Source organism: Acanthisitta chloris, unplaced genomic scaffold (assembly GCF_000695815.1).
Source record: "Acanthisitta chloris isolate BGI_N310 unplaced genomic scaffold, ASM69581v1 scaffold35815, whole genome shotgun sequence".
Classification (NCBI taxonomy): Eukaryota; Metazoa; Chordata; class Aves; order Passeriformes; family Acanthisittidae; genus Acanthisitta; species Acanthisitta chloris.
Genome location: NW_008674860.1, coordinates 6,405 through 22,857, shown reverse-complemented (window position 1 = coordinate 22,857; position 16,453 = coordinate 6,405). Strand labels below are relative to the sequence as shown.

Here is a 16,453-nt window from a genome sequence, read left to right as displayed (position 1 = left end):
GCAGGAACAGCATTCTGATTTAGAATTTCTTTTCCCACAGTCACTGGAGATCTGTTCTTGATGGCATCTTCCATGTCTGACAAAACCTGCCCAGCACACAAAGTGGCAGTTTCTTGTGTGCAATTGCCTCCTCCAATCATTCAAAAAGGCCCTTTAGCTTTTAAAACAGCTTTGATTGGTTTTGGCTTTAAATTAAAGGAAGTGAAAGCCTTTTCCTACTGGACAGACCTGAAATCAATACAGTAAAGCAGAAGCTGAGGTAGCATAGCAGAGATGATGTCCACTAAGAGCTAGAGAGCACATACCAAGATGGCAGGTGGGCAGCAATGAGCTGATTGACTCTGGAAAGTTAAGCCCAAGTCTGCAGCAATCCAGCAAGATGTTTTCTGTGACAAATGAATATTCCTCCTACCAACCTGCAGCCCTCAAGGGCCACTCACAAGCCTGCACATAGCCCAGGTAGTCAAAGTGTACCTTGGAAATAAGCCAACAGGAGTCACCATTAAAAAAACCAAAACCCTACATGTCAAACCCAGGCCTTCGTTTCTCTCTTACCAGTCAAGCGTTTGACATCTTGGTTCTATTCCCAAGCTTGAAGAACCATGGTGAATCCCATTCCTTTCATTCTTACATGTTTTTCATGCCCCCGAGTTATTTTTTACAGAAAGAAACAACTCAAGGACATTTCAGAGATGCCGAGACAGAACTCAGGGCAATGGAGACATTTCAAAGGGATTTGAGGGAGTTAAGATACACTGCTGCAGCATCCACAGAATCCCACCCAAGGATTCATCATGCTTTTTAACCATGCTCAACTTTAAATGCCTCCAAGACCTTCCAGCCTATGCAGTCTCCTTGGCATGAGGTATGGCACAGAAGATGTGGCAACAGCAAATCTTCAAGGCAGAAGAAACCACGTGGGAAGTGGCAGCACTGAAAGTATGATTTGGTTAAAAGTAGCCAGACTGACATGAAACTCCTTTTTTGCACAGCTATACCTCCACAGTAAGAATTTGGGGGAAAAAAAAATAAATTAAAAGCCCTCTTGAATTAAGAGCTTTGAAAAATACAACCCAAACATACACCCTGAGCAACATCAACTGCTGCAGCAACTTAAGATTAGGGAGATCCTATGAAACAGAACTATTATTGGAGACAGGAATGCTAAGCTAGATTTAAATACTTAGCAAGGTATGAAAGGCACTTGCTGAGAAGTGGAACATGCCATGGCTAAACTTTAATGCTCTAATTCAAGCTCTCCCATCACGCTGCAATCCTCCAGTCCACGGCTGAGCGTGGGTTTTTCTCAGAACCGCAGGTATGTCCACATGTGTGGAACCCTGACACAAGGAGACTGAGGCACCAATATTAAGCAAACCCCTTGGTTTCAGGAGTTGTTGTGGGATTGTATTTTTTAATGACCTGCGTCGATTGGCTGTCTGAGATGGTGAACCTTCCACAAAACTGGCTCAAACGTGTGATTCACTCAGTCGCTAACAACCCATTTGCTCAAGTAACATAAAGCTGTGATTTTTTTAGCTACACAGACTGGAAAGCATTTCAAAGCTACTTTCTCCAAAACCCTCCTCCTCAGCTCTTGTCCTACCCATGTGTAATATGTGGAGTGACAGCTCCTAGGTTCTGCTGTAAACAAGCTAGTCTGGTGTTTTAACTTGCTCGACTCAACCTTACAGAACAAACAAAACCAGCAAGGATTATTCCATTGACAGTTGGATTTGACTCCATCAGATGCTCACAAATATGCTAAAGGTTTCTCCTCAGTTCTCTGTGGCAACTGCTCCCTTGTGTTACATACCTGTACTTTAAATGCATCCCCAGTAATACGAAGAGGTTTATCTGCTCCAGTAGGCAATGGACCATCTTGGATCATGATCATTTTCACCCCTGTTCGCTCCTGAAGAGAAAGCACAGAGCACTTTGCTCAGCAGAGTCCCTAAAGCAAGGGACTAGGCTTTGGTTACTAAACATCACGCAGGTCAAATCAGCACCTTTAGGAATGCTACTTTAGCTCTTCATGAGTAGTTAGAGCACAGATTCAGTACCAGTCCTAGAGTGGAAAGGACTGCCAGAATGTGTGCTACTCCTGAAGTTCTCAAATAGCTGAATCCCTGCAAGGAGAACCTTCTCCCTCAACAACTCATTTTCCGGCCCTTTCCAAAACCTGTAGTTGCCTGTATAAAACAGTTATTAAGTGACCAGCCTCAAAACTATATGACTGAGGTCTAATCAGGGCACTCAAAAAAAAAAAAAAAACCCAAAAAAAAAACCACTACATTTTTCACCTAAATGCTTTTCTAAATCCTTGCGTTTTTATAAAAACCTTGTACCAGGTGGAAGAATAAAGAATGTCTGGGAAGATAAGTTTATACACAACACTTTGAATTAGAAAGGGGTGGAAGGAGGAAAAAAAAAAAAAAAAGACCAGACACACCAGCTTTATCACAGATCAGCAACAAAAGAGAAGCACAGCACTCCACGACAGCATGGCTGGCATTAAAAATACTGCAGAGCAGAGCAGACAGTCCTTCCCTGGCTACAAGGATCCCCTCCTGAACAGCACACACCGAGTGTTATCTACAGCACACAGGTTTCTGTCACAGTTCTGGCAAAACTCTGCTATGTTTGTAGCTGGGGCCGCACCGATTTTGTCTGTAACCCGAGAAAGGATTTGAGTCCAGCTCTCCGAAGGCAGAAGAGTAGTCCCTGCTGTGGAAGGTTAGAGCATTTAAGGCTCTCCATTTCAGCCTGCTCCTGGTCAGCTAGAGAAGCTGCAGTAGGGAAGAGAGCCCTAAAGGAAATGCATCTTGCGCACCTGCAACTGTTTAATTGTTTCACCTCCTTTGCCGATGACTAGACCCACTTTGGATGCCGGGATCAAAATCTCCTGAATCGTACTGTTGCCATCAACATCGTTGTGAAAACCAGGTCCGTTCCGACAGCGATCTACAATCTGCCCCAGTAGTCGTTTTGCTTGTCTTTGGAAAAGAATCGAGGGAAACAACCATTAGACAACATTGCTCCACGTGACCAAGAGACCAGGAACCATCGGAATGGAAAGCGATCGGGGAGAGGAGAAGAAGTGAAAAGATGGAGGAAACCATAGTCAGCATAATGTTTGCCTTTTTCTTATATTTTTTTTTTTTAAAAACTCTTTGATGTCTATCTTCCCCTGTCATGATTACTTATAAGGAGTTTGATTTCTGAGAGGGGAAGAGAGAAGGAAGAGCAGCAGCATGCTCTGACCTCTTAGGAAGTTAAGGACAATAGTTGAACTATAGAATTTGGGGAGCTTATTTTGAATGAAGATGTTTTCTAGGTTCTCTAACACATACACAGCGTTTGGTAAAGCTCAAGCTCTGTTTTCCTTCTCAGTCAAGACAAAAACACACACTGCTCTGATACTAACACAGCACATTGATTAACCATTCTCTGATCAGTCACAGGCAACTGCCTTGCTCTTCTCTGCCTGCTCTTACCAGCAGCACCAGAACACTGCTCTAACACAGCCTCTGCTCCAAGCAGTAGGTGCTGAAGCTACACCACGAAGCGAGGCAAGGATACTGCAGCAGCCACCAGTGAAAGACTGGGTTCTTCTACTCCTGGTGAGAAGAGACACACAAAGAAGCATTTGGGAGATTAAAGATCCCTTCTCTAAAATATTTAGTATGTCAGGGGGAACTGACAGGGTTTCCCTTCACCTTGAAGACTCAGATACCAACACATCCCGTTCCTGCCCTTGTCCCACAACCCCTCTGAAAGGAGAAACTCACTGATTGCCTGCTCAGCCTAATGCAGCATCTTCCCCTCTCTTCAATTCACACCAAGCCGTATCAGGCACCCTAAGGATGACTTTCTTCTCTCTGGAGATCTGAAGAACCAGTACAAAGTCATCCCTTGATGCAGACATTCACCCAAAACAGCTCAGGGGGTGGTGCTCTGAGGCTGCACACAGCACAGAGCACTGCCTAATCCTGACTGTCTCATAAAACAAGGGAAAAGCTGGAATTTCTGGAAACCCACTTCAAATACTCTGGAAAAGTCTTAAGAGGTGTTATTCAACTACCTTCATATTTTGCATGAAGTTCTTTCAGTGACAATATAGAGACCACAACAGTTAATACACAACATAGTTCAGATGAGAAGGGTCACTTGGAAATTAACCTTATTCATTTGCCACTGGATACATCTGATGAAAACATTCCTCACAAAAACCTTCTCAAAGAGGTCTGACACCTAGACTGGTTTCCTTACTTCATTTTCTTTTTCTACAAGTAGCCTGAATAAAATAGTTCAACCAATCAATTTGACTAGAATTTTAGCACAGATTAAATGTCACCTGATTCCACATCCTCAACACTTTGCTCTGCTTCACAAATGAGTATTCTTACTTTTAAAATATACTTATTTTAAAGACAGCCTTGGACATGACTATGTTTAACTGCTTATTTCAGAGCCATGAAGTCTTAACTACACCTCTGCCCCATTTTCCCCCACCTGTACCTCATCAGGCACCCCAGCTTCTTAGTATTTTTCTCTTGTTCTGAAACATCCTTTGCCAAAGGGGGAAAAACACTTCAATATCAGCAAGAATACACTGCCTGCCCTATAATGTGAGCTTGCCAATTATATTTATTCTGGCTCACTGCTTGCAGTATTATGGTGGAATAAGGAGATTTAAGTACTCTTAGATCTCTTAGGAATGGAAGAATGATGAGTGTCTTCTCTTTAGAGATAGTCTTTGTGCCCATGTATTTTCACTAGCAAATGCAACTCAAAGATTTCCAGATGGATTTTAAAAAACCCACCTACCCAAAGGCTGGGGAGAGAAAGAGCAGCTCCATATGTTAAGTGTGTTCCTGTAAGCCTGAGGATCCTGGATCCAGTTCCAGCAGGAGGTCCTCAACTGGTTTGTGAGAGTCTCAAACTCAGCTCCTGGGAAGGGGGAGGGAGGAAACACTGTCCCTAAAGTTTCTATAGGTCTAAAGATCAGAAATCCCTGCTGGCTGGCCACGTGTCTGTACCATGCAGGGAGCAGAATCAAGACTTGGGTTCAGTCCTTTGCTTCTTGTTGGCAGCAATGCAGAGACAAGCACCCAACGGGCCTCATGCTGCTCTGCAACAGCTCCAACACCTCCAGGGTGTCCTGGAGTGGCACCAACAGGCTTTAGAGGCCTCATGCAGCCCTTCTTCAGCTGGAAGGATGGTCATCTCAATAGGAGCAGGGAAGTGAAGGGGAGAAGAGAAGTGCCCTTCAACCACTTAGCTCAGTATCCTGGAAAGCTGCAGTTAGAAAACTGCATCCTAGGTGCCCTAAGAGCAACCTTGCCCTGAGGAGGGGAATGCCAAAGAAATTTCTGTAGAGGATTCAGACTGCAAGTGGGGGAAAAAAAGCCTTCGAGGTGCACAGTTTAAAGCATCAGACCAAGAGGTTCTATGCTTCACAGACCCTCAAGTTTCTCTAGGCCAACATTTGCTGGTGTGGCTAATAACCAAGTAGCATCACTGACAGAGCATAGCATTAGGGAGAAGAGAAAGGAGGAAAAAAGAGAGAAATGAATTCAGAACTCACTCAATGCTCTCTGGTGTCCCAGTGAGTACACAGGGCCTCTCAGGCATCCCACCACTGTCTGCAAAGGAAACAAGAAGAAAACTTGTAATGCCTAGATTTAAAAATGTGGCAGTTGTTCCAATAACTCAAGCATCAATGGAACCACCCCCCTGCACACAGAGCATGCTAAAGAATTCAGAGACATCCAGGATCAACATATTTAAAATGATTTACTGGATGTCTGCATTCTTTTAAAGACTTCCCCACCAATTAAAGGGAGGAGTAAGAACTTAGATGACATTCATCAACAGTTCCCTGTACAGCACTGCAGCACAGACCTCTCCAAAGCAAAGAGGCACCAGCACAGAACAACAATCCCACTTGGATGGATGAACCGATTTTTATGAAGCAAGGTGAGCTGTATGGAGAGCTGCTGCCACCCTCCTGAAACATCTTCTGCCAAGAGCTGGTGCTGACCAGAGGAAAACCACAGAGCTGAGCAAAGTAGCAGCACCCGGAGAAAACTCAATAGCTTCAGGTCTAAGTACAGCATGGACTGTCCATTTTGCACTGTACCCACCTGTTGGCTGAAGCCAGTTCCTTTGTTGTGCCATTCCCCAAACCACCTGACAAACCTGTTCTCTATGCTGGTTGGGAGGTGGGTCCCACAACAGCTCTCCCATGCCTGTCAGCCTAGTCTGTGTCTGTTTTAATGGTGATAACACACCTTGAGCATGAGAAGGTGCATGATCTAATGGACACAACACCCTTCAACACTAAAACCTGCTCACCCACCGCACAAAGAGGCTCTTACCTGGAGCAATTTGAATTTTGCAGCCAGACTCCGCCTGAATCCGAGAGATCTGTTCTCCTCCCCTGCCGATTACTGAAATGAGTTCAACAAGCATCAGAACATACCATTTTTCCAGGTAACTGCAGAGCACCTTCCCCCTTTTACTCCACTGCAGCTATCTATAAAGGAACAGTTTGACTCCAGGATTGAGAAGAGGCATCCACAGCATGACCAAATTTATCAAAGCAGAAAAGACATCAAAATACTGCTGATATTGTATTTGCTTGGAAAAACAAAACAAAACAGCCTGTCTTGCACTGGAATGGAAATACATGGTATGCAATGAATAAGGCACTAGTAGTTTGAGTGCTGCTAGAAAAGCAGTTTAAGTATATCTTGTTCAGCCTGAACCAATAAGATAGTTATTTGAAGTGTTAAAAAAAGGTAAAGACTTTCATTTCTTTAAAATTTCTATTTTACTGCCTCTTTTGAATGGACATGCTCTTTGGCTGCTCTGCACTCAGAACTGCTCCACACTGAAATGCTCCATCAGCCTCAAGTGAACACAAACATTCACCTCCCTCAAATCCCAGAGTCAACACATTGAGACACACTGAGGACAGACTGTGCCAATCATCATTCCTACCCTTCCCAGGCTGCAAAAAGAGCAAAACTGTGAAGTCAAACAGCTATCCCTGGCTCAGAATGCTTCCAAAGAAGTATCTCAGCTGTGGGGTTTGCATCCTCCTGTATCTGTCTGGCCCTGAACCAGGACCAGACTTAACACAGAGCTGACGCCTGCAAGCTCCTTTCTCCCAGGGCCAAACATCCCCCCAACATTCCCCCCAACATGTGGCACCAGGACTGATAAATGGAGAGGTCTGGCAGGAGAGGAGTGAACATTTCCTCTGCAGGAATTTGAGTTACAGTCTTGCAGTGTCTTTAGAGTCGGGACAAAACTTCACGCACTATGGGGTAATTATCACGGCCTGTTATTTTCCTCTTTACTCTCCATATATCAAATTGGAAGGGATACACAGAGACCCAGCAGTGGAGGAGTCTCTGCAATCACTGTAGTAACACATCAGCAGGAGGTGCCATTGAAAGGAAGAGTAATGATTATTAAGAGGAAGAGAGAAATTAGGATCAAGCTTGAAAGAGAACAGTATCAGGAAATGCAAATGTAGGAAAAAATTCTCATCTGCTTGCATTTCCCTGCAGCAAATGTATGAGAAATTGAAAATTCTCTTTAACTTGCCTTGATTCAACTCATATTTTAACATTTAAAGGCTGTTTTCCTCCCTCAACTCTCAGTTTTGCATACTCAAAGAAAGTTAAAACGTTTCAATGAGGGGAAATAAATTCACTTTTGACTTATATACTACGTTAAATTCTCAGTAAATTGTACCACACAGTCTCGTCCTTATTACTAGGACACCAAGCTTTTCCATGCAGTTTGCATCTGGATTCTAAGCACAGATTCTCTGGTCCCCATGAAGACAGCATTAAACAAGGCTTATCCAAGGCTAGTAAGCACGAAAACTTGTGAGCATGTCAGAGAAAACAGCATTTCTGCACAGGAAATACATCAAGAAGAATCAAAATCATCCAAGGTACTTACTAAATCCAACCATTTTATCAGGCACTTTGAACTCTTCTGTTATTACAGCCCTAAAAAAAAGAGAAAAAGGAAGAAAAACCCATCAAATAGCCATTACAGAGAACAATTTGGAAGACAACTATGTCCCTGCTGTGGAAACTGGGCAGAGCTCAGACCTCTGTACACACAAGTAAGCACCACATCACAGTCAAAACTGTTTGTTTTGGAAAGGACCTCTCATGGCCATACAATTCCTCCTACACTGGACACACTTCCAGGCTATCTCCCCTATCTTCAATGACGCCAACAGAAGAACCTCTTTTTGTCATTCTTTCTCCAGACAGATATAACCAAAACATGGTAAAGTTTGTTTAGTATTGAGCCTAGACCTTCCAAACAGCAGTGTCTGCCGACTCTTCTGGCCATGTTCTTCCCAAGGGACACTAAACAAAGCCAGTCCTGACATGATATCCACAGGTTTGGTGGTGTGGGGTTTTTGCCTGCTTGTGCTTATCATTCTTTTCCATGGAATTTATAAAAGCTGTCTTCAACTACCCTCTGATTTCTTATTACCTCAAGACTTCCATATCTATTGCTCTTTGGACTTTCTCAGTGTGTCACTGCTTCAAGACAGAGCACTCAAAGCAGTCTTCTAAGACCTGGCCATAGTCAAGTAGGAAGGAATTAACTTAGATTGGGTTTTTCGTGAGACAATGAATATGGAACTTGCATATATGCATTATATACAATTTGCTCAGCAATCCCACAGTAAGATCAGTGCAGGTTTTGCGGTGAGTTCTATTAAAATATTCTCATTTTTTGCTTCAGATCAGTTAGGGAAGGTATAAAATACACATCAGACTTCACCAGCTGAGCTGCAGATAAAGTACTAACACTGCCCACTCCTTTCTGGGCTGCTCTAGTCAGACATTAGCTTTAACTTAACCATTAAAAATTTAAGGTTCTGCAGTCTCCACGCACATGGCCTGTCCCTTCTGCCGAGGCCCCCAAACAGCTGGCTATGATGGAAAAGCACTGCTATTCACCTTCAGGCTAATCCAGCTTTAGAAATGCTCTCCCCTTCCTACTTAAAACAAGACAGACAACTCCTTAAGAGCAGGATTTGAGACAAACGGGGAATTTTACATTTGTATTAGATGCTAAGATACTGCATGACAACTCACACTTGCTTCAGCCTCCCCAAACCACCTTTGACAAAGGAGTCAAACCAGGTCACATTACACCAACAAAACTAAATAGTGTCGTAGCAATAACAAACACCACAACATGTGTGTGTTTAGTACCCAAAACTTTTGTTAAAATGCCAGACCTTTTTCTTTCTTGCCTCCTGCCAGGGCACGGGAAAGGAGAGGAGACACAATTTACTCTTTTGGTCCTGCAGATTTACATGAACCAAATCCAAGTTGCACATCAACTCTTCATCAGAACAAACAGCCTTAAAGGGTTAGCAGAAACCCCAGCCTGGAGAAAACCCAAGCTGACAGTTTCTCCGCATTCTCAACCTCTGACTTTCTAACACTACTACAGATGGTGGATCAATAAACAATTAGAATTGATCAATAAATAATAAAACATAACCCACTGCTTACCTTTGATGTACCAGGGCCCCTAACTGGTTACCTACTGTGGCAGAGAGAGAAAAAAGGGAAAAAAAATCAAAGCATTAGCACGGATAAACTAACTTCATCCCTATTGAAAAAGAGTTCTTACCGTTTCATCAAAAAAGAAAGAAAAGCAAAACAGTAATTTAGGTTCAGTGGCTGAAATGAATGCGTTATGTGGTACAGAACAGGAGGGGATTTCTTGATCAACACACACCATAGCCCAGTGTCCAGCTGAACACAGGATAGGGAATTGATCTGTGTCTCCCCATGCTGAGAGTCATGGGAGAAAATCCTGCCAGTCCAAAGCCAAATCCCTGCAACTAACCTCCCCCTTCCCAAATTAAGCCCGAAGTAGTAAAAAAAGGAAAAAAAAAGGGGGGGAGGGAGGAGGGAGAAGAGAAATTTGAAGCAGACTGGCACGTATTAAAAAAATAGGAATAAAAAGCTGAGCAGACTCAGAGATTCACTCAGCCCAGGCCACAAGCATTAGAGACCGCTGGCACATACTTCTCTCTGTGTCTCTGATCTGTGCTCCATGGAGCCCACTTACACGGAGACCTGTTAAAGGAATAGCTCTGTTAAGTAACCTGGGTGCCCAAAGTGTTCCAACCCACCAAAACACGTTCCTGAACGCACAACATTCCAGGCATTTCTGCCCCGTTAGCTGGTGGCCCATTTCTGATCAGTACTCATCTCCCTGGCTGACAACCCTCAGACTACACCCCCCTAGCCCAAACAGATTAGATCTTTCTTCCAAATGTTAATAGCGAAAATATCATTAGACCAACTCACGCAAAGTGGGAACACATGCCCTGCTGGGCTTCCTACTGGACTGTGCCTGCAGCAAACCAGCTAAAAACCAGACCATTTGGTGCTAACAACCAGTTGAAAGATTATATTGCATGCCTGGAGGGCACAGGGAGCAAAACAAATGAAACTGGCCAACATGTGAGCTGTGATAATAAAGATGCTGTTTCAAACTACCTTGCAGCAAGCTGCACATTCTTTGACCTGAAATAAATTGGCAATCAGCTGGCAGGGATGGAAACTGGATGCATCCCACACTCTCTAAATCCAGTAGAAAAATGCATAAAGTTTGTGGCCAAACACTTTACTCAAAGAAAATAGACAAAGAGAGTCAATACTGTATTTCTGCTGCATGTCAATACCTTCATAATATTTCAGGACCAGAATATTGACAGCATATATATTTTATTACTCTCCCCATCTCAGTGATAAGACAACTGCTGCGTTATTGACTCCACTAGATTTGTCTTTGCATATTCTCACCCTGAATATAAAAAGCTCTAATTTGATAACTATGAATATTGCAGCTGAAAAAGGTGAGTGATGTAATGGGGAATATTTGCTCTGGCTGATAAGCTCCTACCACATAGCTGAGCAAATATGATCAAATGCAGAATGTTGCCCCAAACTGCACTGTGAATATTTTTAACACACACAGTAGCCTGGTGGCTATTGGTGTAGTGTGTGGGGTTGCCACAGCCCAGGTCACTCATTATCCATGATGCCAGAAAGAGTGATTTTAACTCTGCAAGGCTGTATTTAAATATCCACTTGGCATTTCAATTCACTCTAACAGCTCTCTTAGCAGCTTGTTCCGCTGCAGCCTCTGCCCACAAATTATGAGACAGAAACGCATCCTATAATCAACTCCCCAAGTTCATGCAAGGAAGGGAAGAGCCTTCATTTTGTAACACAATCCTGCACTTGAAAGAGACAACTTCTTAGGAGAACCTGTATGAGCACAGGAAGTTAAATCAGTCAGGGAATTAAATGCTTTACATGTAAGCAGCATAATGTCTCCAACCCCTTCCAAGTACTATCCAAGCATAATAAGCCATTCACCACCCCCAGGCAGATATCAGCCTTAATGCTTATTTACTGTATAAAATAGTTAAAAAAATTAAGCCACGATAACTTATGTGAGAGACCATTCCTGCCACATTTCACAGATATCCTCTCCAAGAGCTGAGATTGAAGGCAGATGGAGAGAACTGGAAATGATTTACTGGAAGTCAGTTAGGATTTCTGTTTTGGGAGGAAAAAAACAATGTGGCTCCTGGTTCCAAAAACCTCAAGGTCCATTCCTTCTCCAGCATGCCCATTTTGCTCTGAAAAGACAGGGACTGACAGAGAGACAGGGCTGGGGCAGCCCATGCTCACCACAATACTGAAAGCTGATGCACTACTCCACCATCTCCCTGCACACCAGGGATGGGGCTGAACTCTGACAAGCCACGTACATATTTCCCCCTTTTACATTTATTGAGTACAATTTAACTGTAACTGCAGTCATTTTACTGCAAATAAGGAAAAACACTGAATAAAATCAGCACAATTTCCTATTAATGGCACCTGCTGGTTGATAACTCTTCGCTCTGCTTTAGGCTTCACCTTAAGTGAATTCTACCTAACAGACACTCAAAACAAATGTGGATTTTTCTTTCCACCCCATAAAACAGAGCAGTGCCTCCCACTAAATTAATGTGCATGATGGGAATATACAATCTTGTCAAGAATATCTTCATGGCTAGAATAAAATCAGAGCGACAAATCTCCTGGAGAGCAGTGGAACAGGATTGCATTTCATACTTTTGAACCAAAATGGGATTATCGTTTCAGAAAGCTACAAGAAAGACATTAGTTACCCTAATTCTTCATCATTAAACATTGCCAGGTTTTTCTTGAATTAAATAGTCAAAACCTAATAATTTTCATGTCTGTCTTCACTGTAAATCTTCATAGTTTTTTCCCCTCTCTCCCTTAAACTGCCTCATTTAAAAGCAGAGATCTGTAAAGTCACACTTTTGAACAACAGTGGCATTTTGTGCATTAAGCTAAACCTTCTGCCAAGAGACCTGGACTTCTGCCCTGGTCCTACTGTGGCTACAGATGTGTCAAGGAGCATCACTACTGACTTTCATCAGCAGTAAGACAGGGATAAAATTTCCTTTCTCCTACTGCTATTTTCATTGAAAACACGTTGGAGCAAAGAAATAAAGTCCTCTGTACAACAGGATCATGTTGTGTTTGAGCCCCTTGGTTCTACTACAATCAAGTTTTATTACACCAAAACAGGCCAGCTTCATTTCTGGATGCACCACAGGAGCTTAGGGAGGGGGGAGAGGTGGAGAGAGGGGGGTATGAGGCTTCTCCAAGGTCTCTCACCTTTGTTTCCCCACACTCCAAGGATGCCCCAGCCTTCAGCTGCAACACTGCTGCTTAACCCTATGGATCTCACAGGACACTACTTCAAGGCAGGGCAAACAAAGGCTAACAAAGGCCATCAGTCTCTTTCCAGCAGACTAGATCCCTGCTTCCTTTGAACAAAACCAGGCTGCTTCTGTAGCAATTATTTAGCATTAAATAAACTTATTAAATTCTGCTGGTAATTAGAGGGACCTATTAATTAGAATGCAGGCTAGGAAAAGCTCTTGGCCATTAACAGGAGGGCTGGGATCTGTCCTCAGACACAAGCAAGATGCCACTAGGTCTCTCTGCAGTTCAGACTCACCTGTCCCTGGTGCTAACCTTCACTGGGAAAAATTAACCCCTGCAAGTGGCCACAGAAATGCAGTGCAAACAAACCTGATCTCTTCCCTGCACTGCAGCTATTTGCAGAATTACCTTAAGGTTATTTCCAAAGAGGGGAAATAAAAAAGGCAGGAAAAAGAGAAATAATCAGTCTCAAGCTCCATCTAACACCATCAGGCCAGGTCACAAGGGCTGACCCTACTGACTCTTTGGTTCAGAGGAGGGTTATGGGAAGGGAAGTGCAAAAAGCACTGGCACATTCTGTTTTACAACACTATGACAAATCCATTTTTCCTGGAAATGCTTTAAAAGCAGCTGAATTTCTTTTGATCAGTGCACTGTCACCCTGTCTTAAGACCACTTCCTAAGCTGGCATCAGCCACACCAGCAGCTGTTTACAGCAACAGACAGGAAGAATTAGATTGTCCTGAACCACAGACAGTTCTCCTCTCACCTTAAATGCTTCCTCTGGAGCCAATTTTTTCAGCAGTATTAGGAACAGCACTAATTTACCAAGAGCTGCATGGGGATAAGGAAGCACTGAGACCTGCACCAAGCTGTGAACATGCAGTATCCAGAGGCAAATTTACCACCAGATTTGTTTCCAAGCTAACCAGAGCAGCAGAAATGCATCCAATCCCCCACACCATTAGCACTCCCAGAGCATGTGACAACACAAACGATCACTTCTGTCTTCAAATTGTGGTTCACAGACTAAGATATGGGTCATCCCACAAACAGATATGGAGCAAGAAGCACCTGCAGCTTCAGGAGTTGCTTTGCCATGCTACAGGTAAAGAGCAGTGCAGGAGGATCACACAGGTAGGTGGGGAACTCATCACACACATGTATCTCAGTACAGGACTTCCTAATGCCACTGGAAATAAAACAAAAGCTGAAGGAGGTGATACAACCCTTATTCCTACTCTGACAATTCCTGTTTCTTTGTGAAATTACAGCCCTTTAAAATACTACTTCTGTCATTCTCTTCTTAGATCTCACAGATCAGATTTTGGGGAGGGGAGCTGGACAAAGTTGTAAACCCTACAGATGTGTATGTACAAGCCAAGGGCAAATACAGCATTGGAGGTACTTAAAAAAAACCAGTCACAGATGAGGTCCAGTGCTGAATACAGGGTGAGAACAACTGCCAACAGAGAAGACAGGAGCACAGCCACTCTGGAATGCTCTCCCAGAAATGATACCTGCTCCATGGAGTTATCTATCACAGCATAAGAAACCAGCACTAATGTACATTTATAGCCCAGGCTGCAACTGTATTGACATGGTCTGTGTCAACACAAACAAAGCTCAGCAAGTTATAGGGCAGCACAAGTTTAAGTACAAAGTCTAACCTGTGCTGTCACTAGGTGCTATGAGCATTTCACATGTTAAAAGTTCACAAAACCCATTTTGTCACAGGGTCAGATTTCTCAGCTCAGTCTGACGAATCAGTGCAAGACACAGGAGGGACTAATGTTATGAATTACTGGTTCCCAGAAGGTTATTTTTATTCTTTTTCACACATAGCCATGTCCCTGAGCTCTTCAGACAGAGCTCAGAGCTGTTCAGCACTCCCCAGTGCTGCACAGCCTGGGTGACAGCCAAGCACCTTCCCCTGCACAACCAGCACTGCCTCTGGCTTCTCACAGACAGTGATGCTCCAGCCTGAGATACAAGGTGTGGGGGCTCACCCATTCTTTCCTAAAACCCCAAACCAAAGGAGCAGCAACCCCTTGCTCAAACAGAGCCAACAGCAGAGAACAGAACACAAGTGGCTGGTGGCATGTGTTCAGACAACAGTAAAGTTAGCAAGCCAAAGGCTCCATATGAAACAACTTCTCCCCATGCTCCAGCTTGTTTTTTTCAGACTGAGAAGCAGACGTGCAGTTATTTTCAGCCTTTGTATCAGACAGAAAGAAATTCTTTTCGAAATGAAGCGCTAGGCAGCAGCTTCTCTTATCTCCTCAGTGCTCCTGAACGTGCCTGTGGGGGAGAGAATCACCCTGCAGGGCTACTTGTGTCAGGAAAAATACTAGAGGAAATAGCAAAATGAAGACATAGCCACTTTTTTTTTCATAATCAACACATGAGAAGCTAAGCTCTCTGCATCTATACAGCAGCAGATAATATAGTTTGAACATTACTTGTCAAAACCAGAAGACTCCTGTTCTAACATTTCTGCTGTTCCCACCAAAAAGAAGACACTAATGGTTTATTTTAAAACTGTAACACTTCATACAATATTGACTCAGAGTTACCAGATATGGTCCATGCAATAAGTTACGCTGTGGCCAGTGTTAAATGCCTCAGAGATTTCAGAATTCTCAAAGAACAGTAATGAAGTTTCCTTCCAGCTTGCATCAACTTACATAAACACCTTTTCTCCTTAAAATTCATGTACAAAGCAAGCAGAACTCTTGAATCCAACTCAGCTCCTGTGCTGTGCCCACTGCTAGACATGGAAGGGAACACATGCAATGCTGTTCCCCCACACTACCTGCTCTCAGAAAATAAGGGTCATCAGGGAAGAACAGCTTTACTATGTACATCTGGTACTCTGTACATGAGCTCCAGCACAGGCCCAAGAAGCACATCCTCCTCCCTCCCTCACCTAACTACCAGAGAACAAGATTTAAATTACAGAGTTTGTTTGCTAATTCCCAATGAACTAATCCAGAATTGCTTCACATTCATACTAATGCCTAGGAGTTCTGGGCTATCTAGATGAGACCAAAGAACACAGGGAATCTTGTATAAAACTTGTATACACAGAGAGATGTGTTTTCCATCCTTGAAGCAGGTGACTGCCCCCACAGATGAATTTCAGGAGCTGCATCCATGGGACTGACTGACACAGTCACCTTACCTCCATCATCCAGGGGCCGTTTCTGCACTCCGTAACCGTAGACTGAGGGGTCCACAAGTGTTGTAGAATTATTCAAGTGAGGAATATCTCCAATTTTAGCAGCAATCTATAAAAAGGGGATAAAAGCATGATTAGCATACCTGAAGTTTCAGCCACCATAAACACCCTTTTTCCCCAAGAAAGCCTTGACCCCTGTTCAATCTTCTCTCAGGTGGTTTTATAACAAGGTGCTTCACTGTAAAGCAAACAAATTTCTGCTTGCTTTTAATATTTGCTTAATTAAGATAGCATTCACCCAGTTCCTCTTCCTGATCATAAGCCAGCATTTCCTCCCTGGAACATTATATCCAGGATTATTTGCTCAATGGATAGCTGACAAACTAAATCTTGCAAAGAGGAGGGTTCAAGCTAGCTCACCAACTTTGTCCCGGGGAAGCTG

At 43.3% G+C, this 16,453-nt stretch overlaps 1 protein-coding gene across 1 annotated transcript in view; it reads right to left on the bottom strand.

Moving 5' to 3' along the window:
- Positions 1 to 16,120, bottom strand: part of FUBP3 (far upstream element (FUSE) binding protein 3) — a gene marked incomplete at both ends in the record, with an annotated part of 29,417 nt that extends 13,297 nt beyond the window's left edge. The window contains 8 exons of the mRNA XM_009075508.1: positions 1,817 to 1,915; positions 2,834 to 2,996; positions 5,591 to 5,648; positions 6,384 to 6,455; positions 7,984 to 8,033; positions 9,573 to 9,606; positions 10,095 to 10,145; positions 16,015 to 16,120. Coding sequence (XP_009073756.1) covers positions 1,817 to 1,915; positions 2,834 to 2,996; positions 5,591 to 5,648; positions 6,384 to 6,455; positions 7,984 to 8,033; positions 9,573 to 9,606; positions 10,095 to 10,145; positions 16,015 to 16,120 — 633 coding nt within the window. The remainder of the gene's footprint in view (positions 1 to 1,816; positions 1,916 to 2,833; positions 2,997 to 5,590; positions 5,649 to 6,383; positions 6,456 to 7,983; positions 8,034 to 9,572; positions 9,607 to 10,094; positions 10,146 to 16,014) is intronic.
- Positions 16,121 to 16,453: the final 333 nt, after the last annotated feature.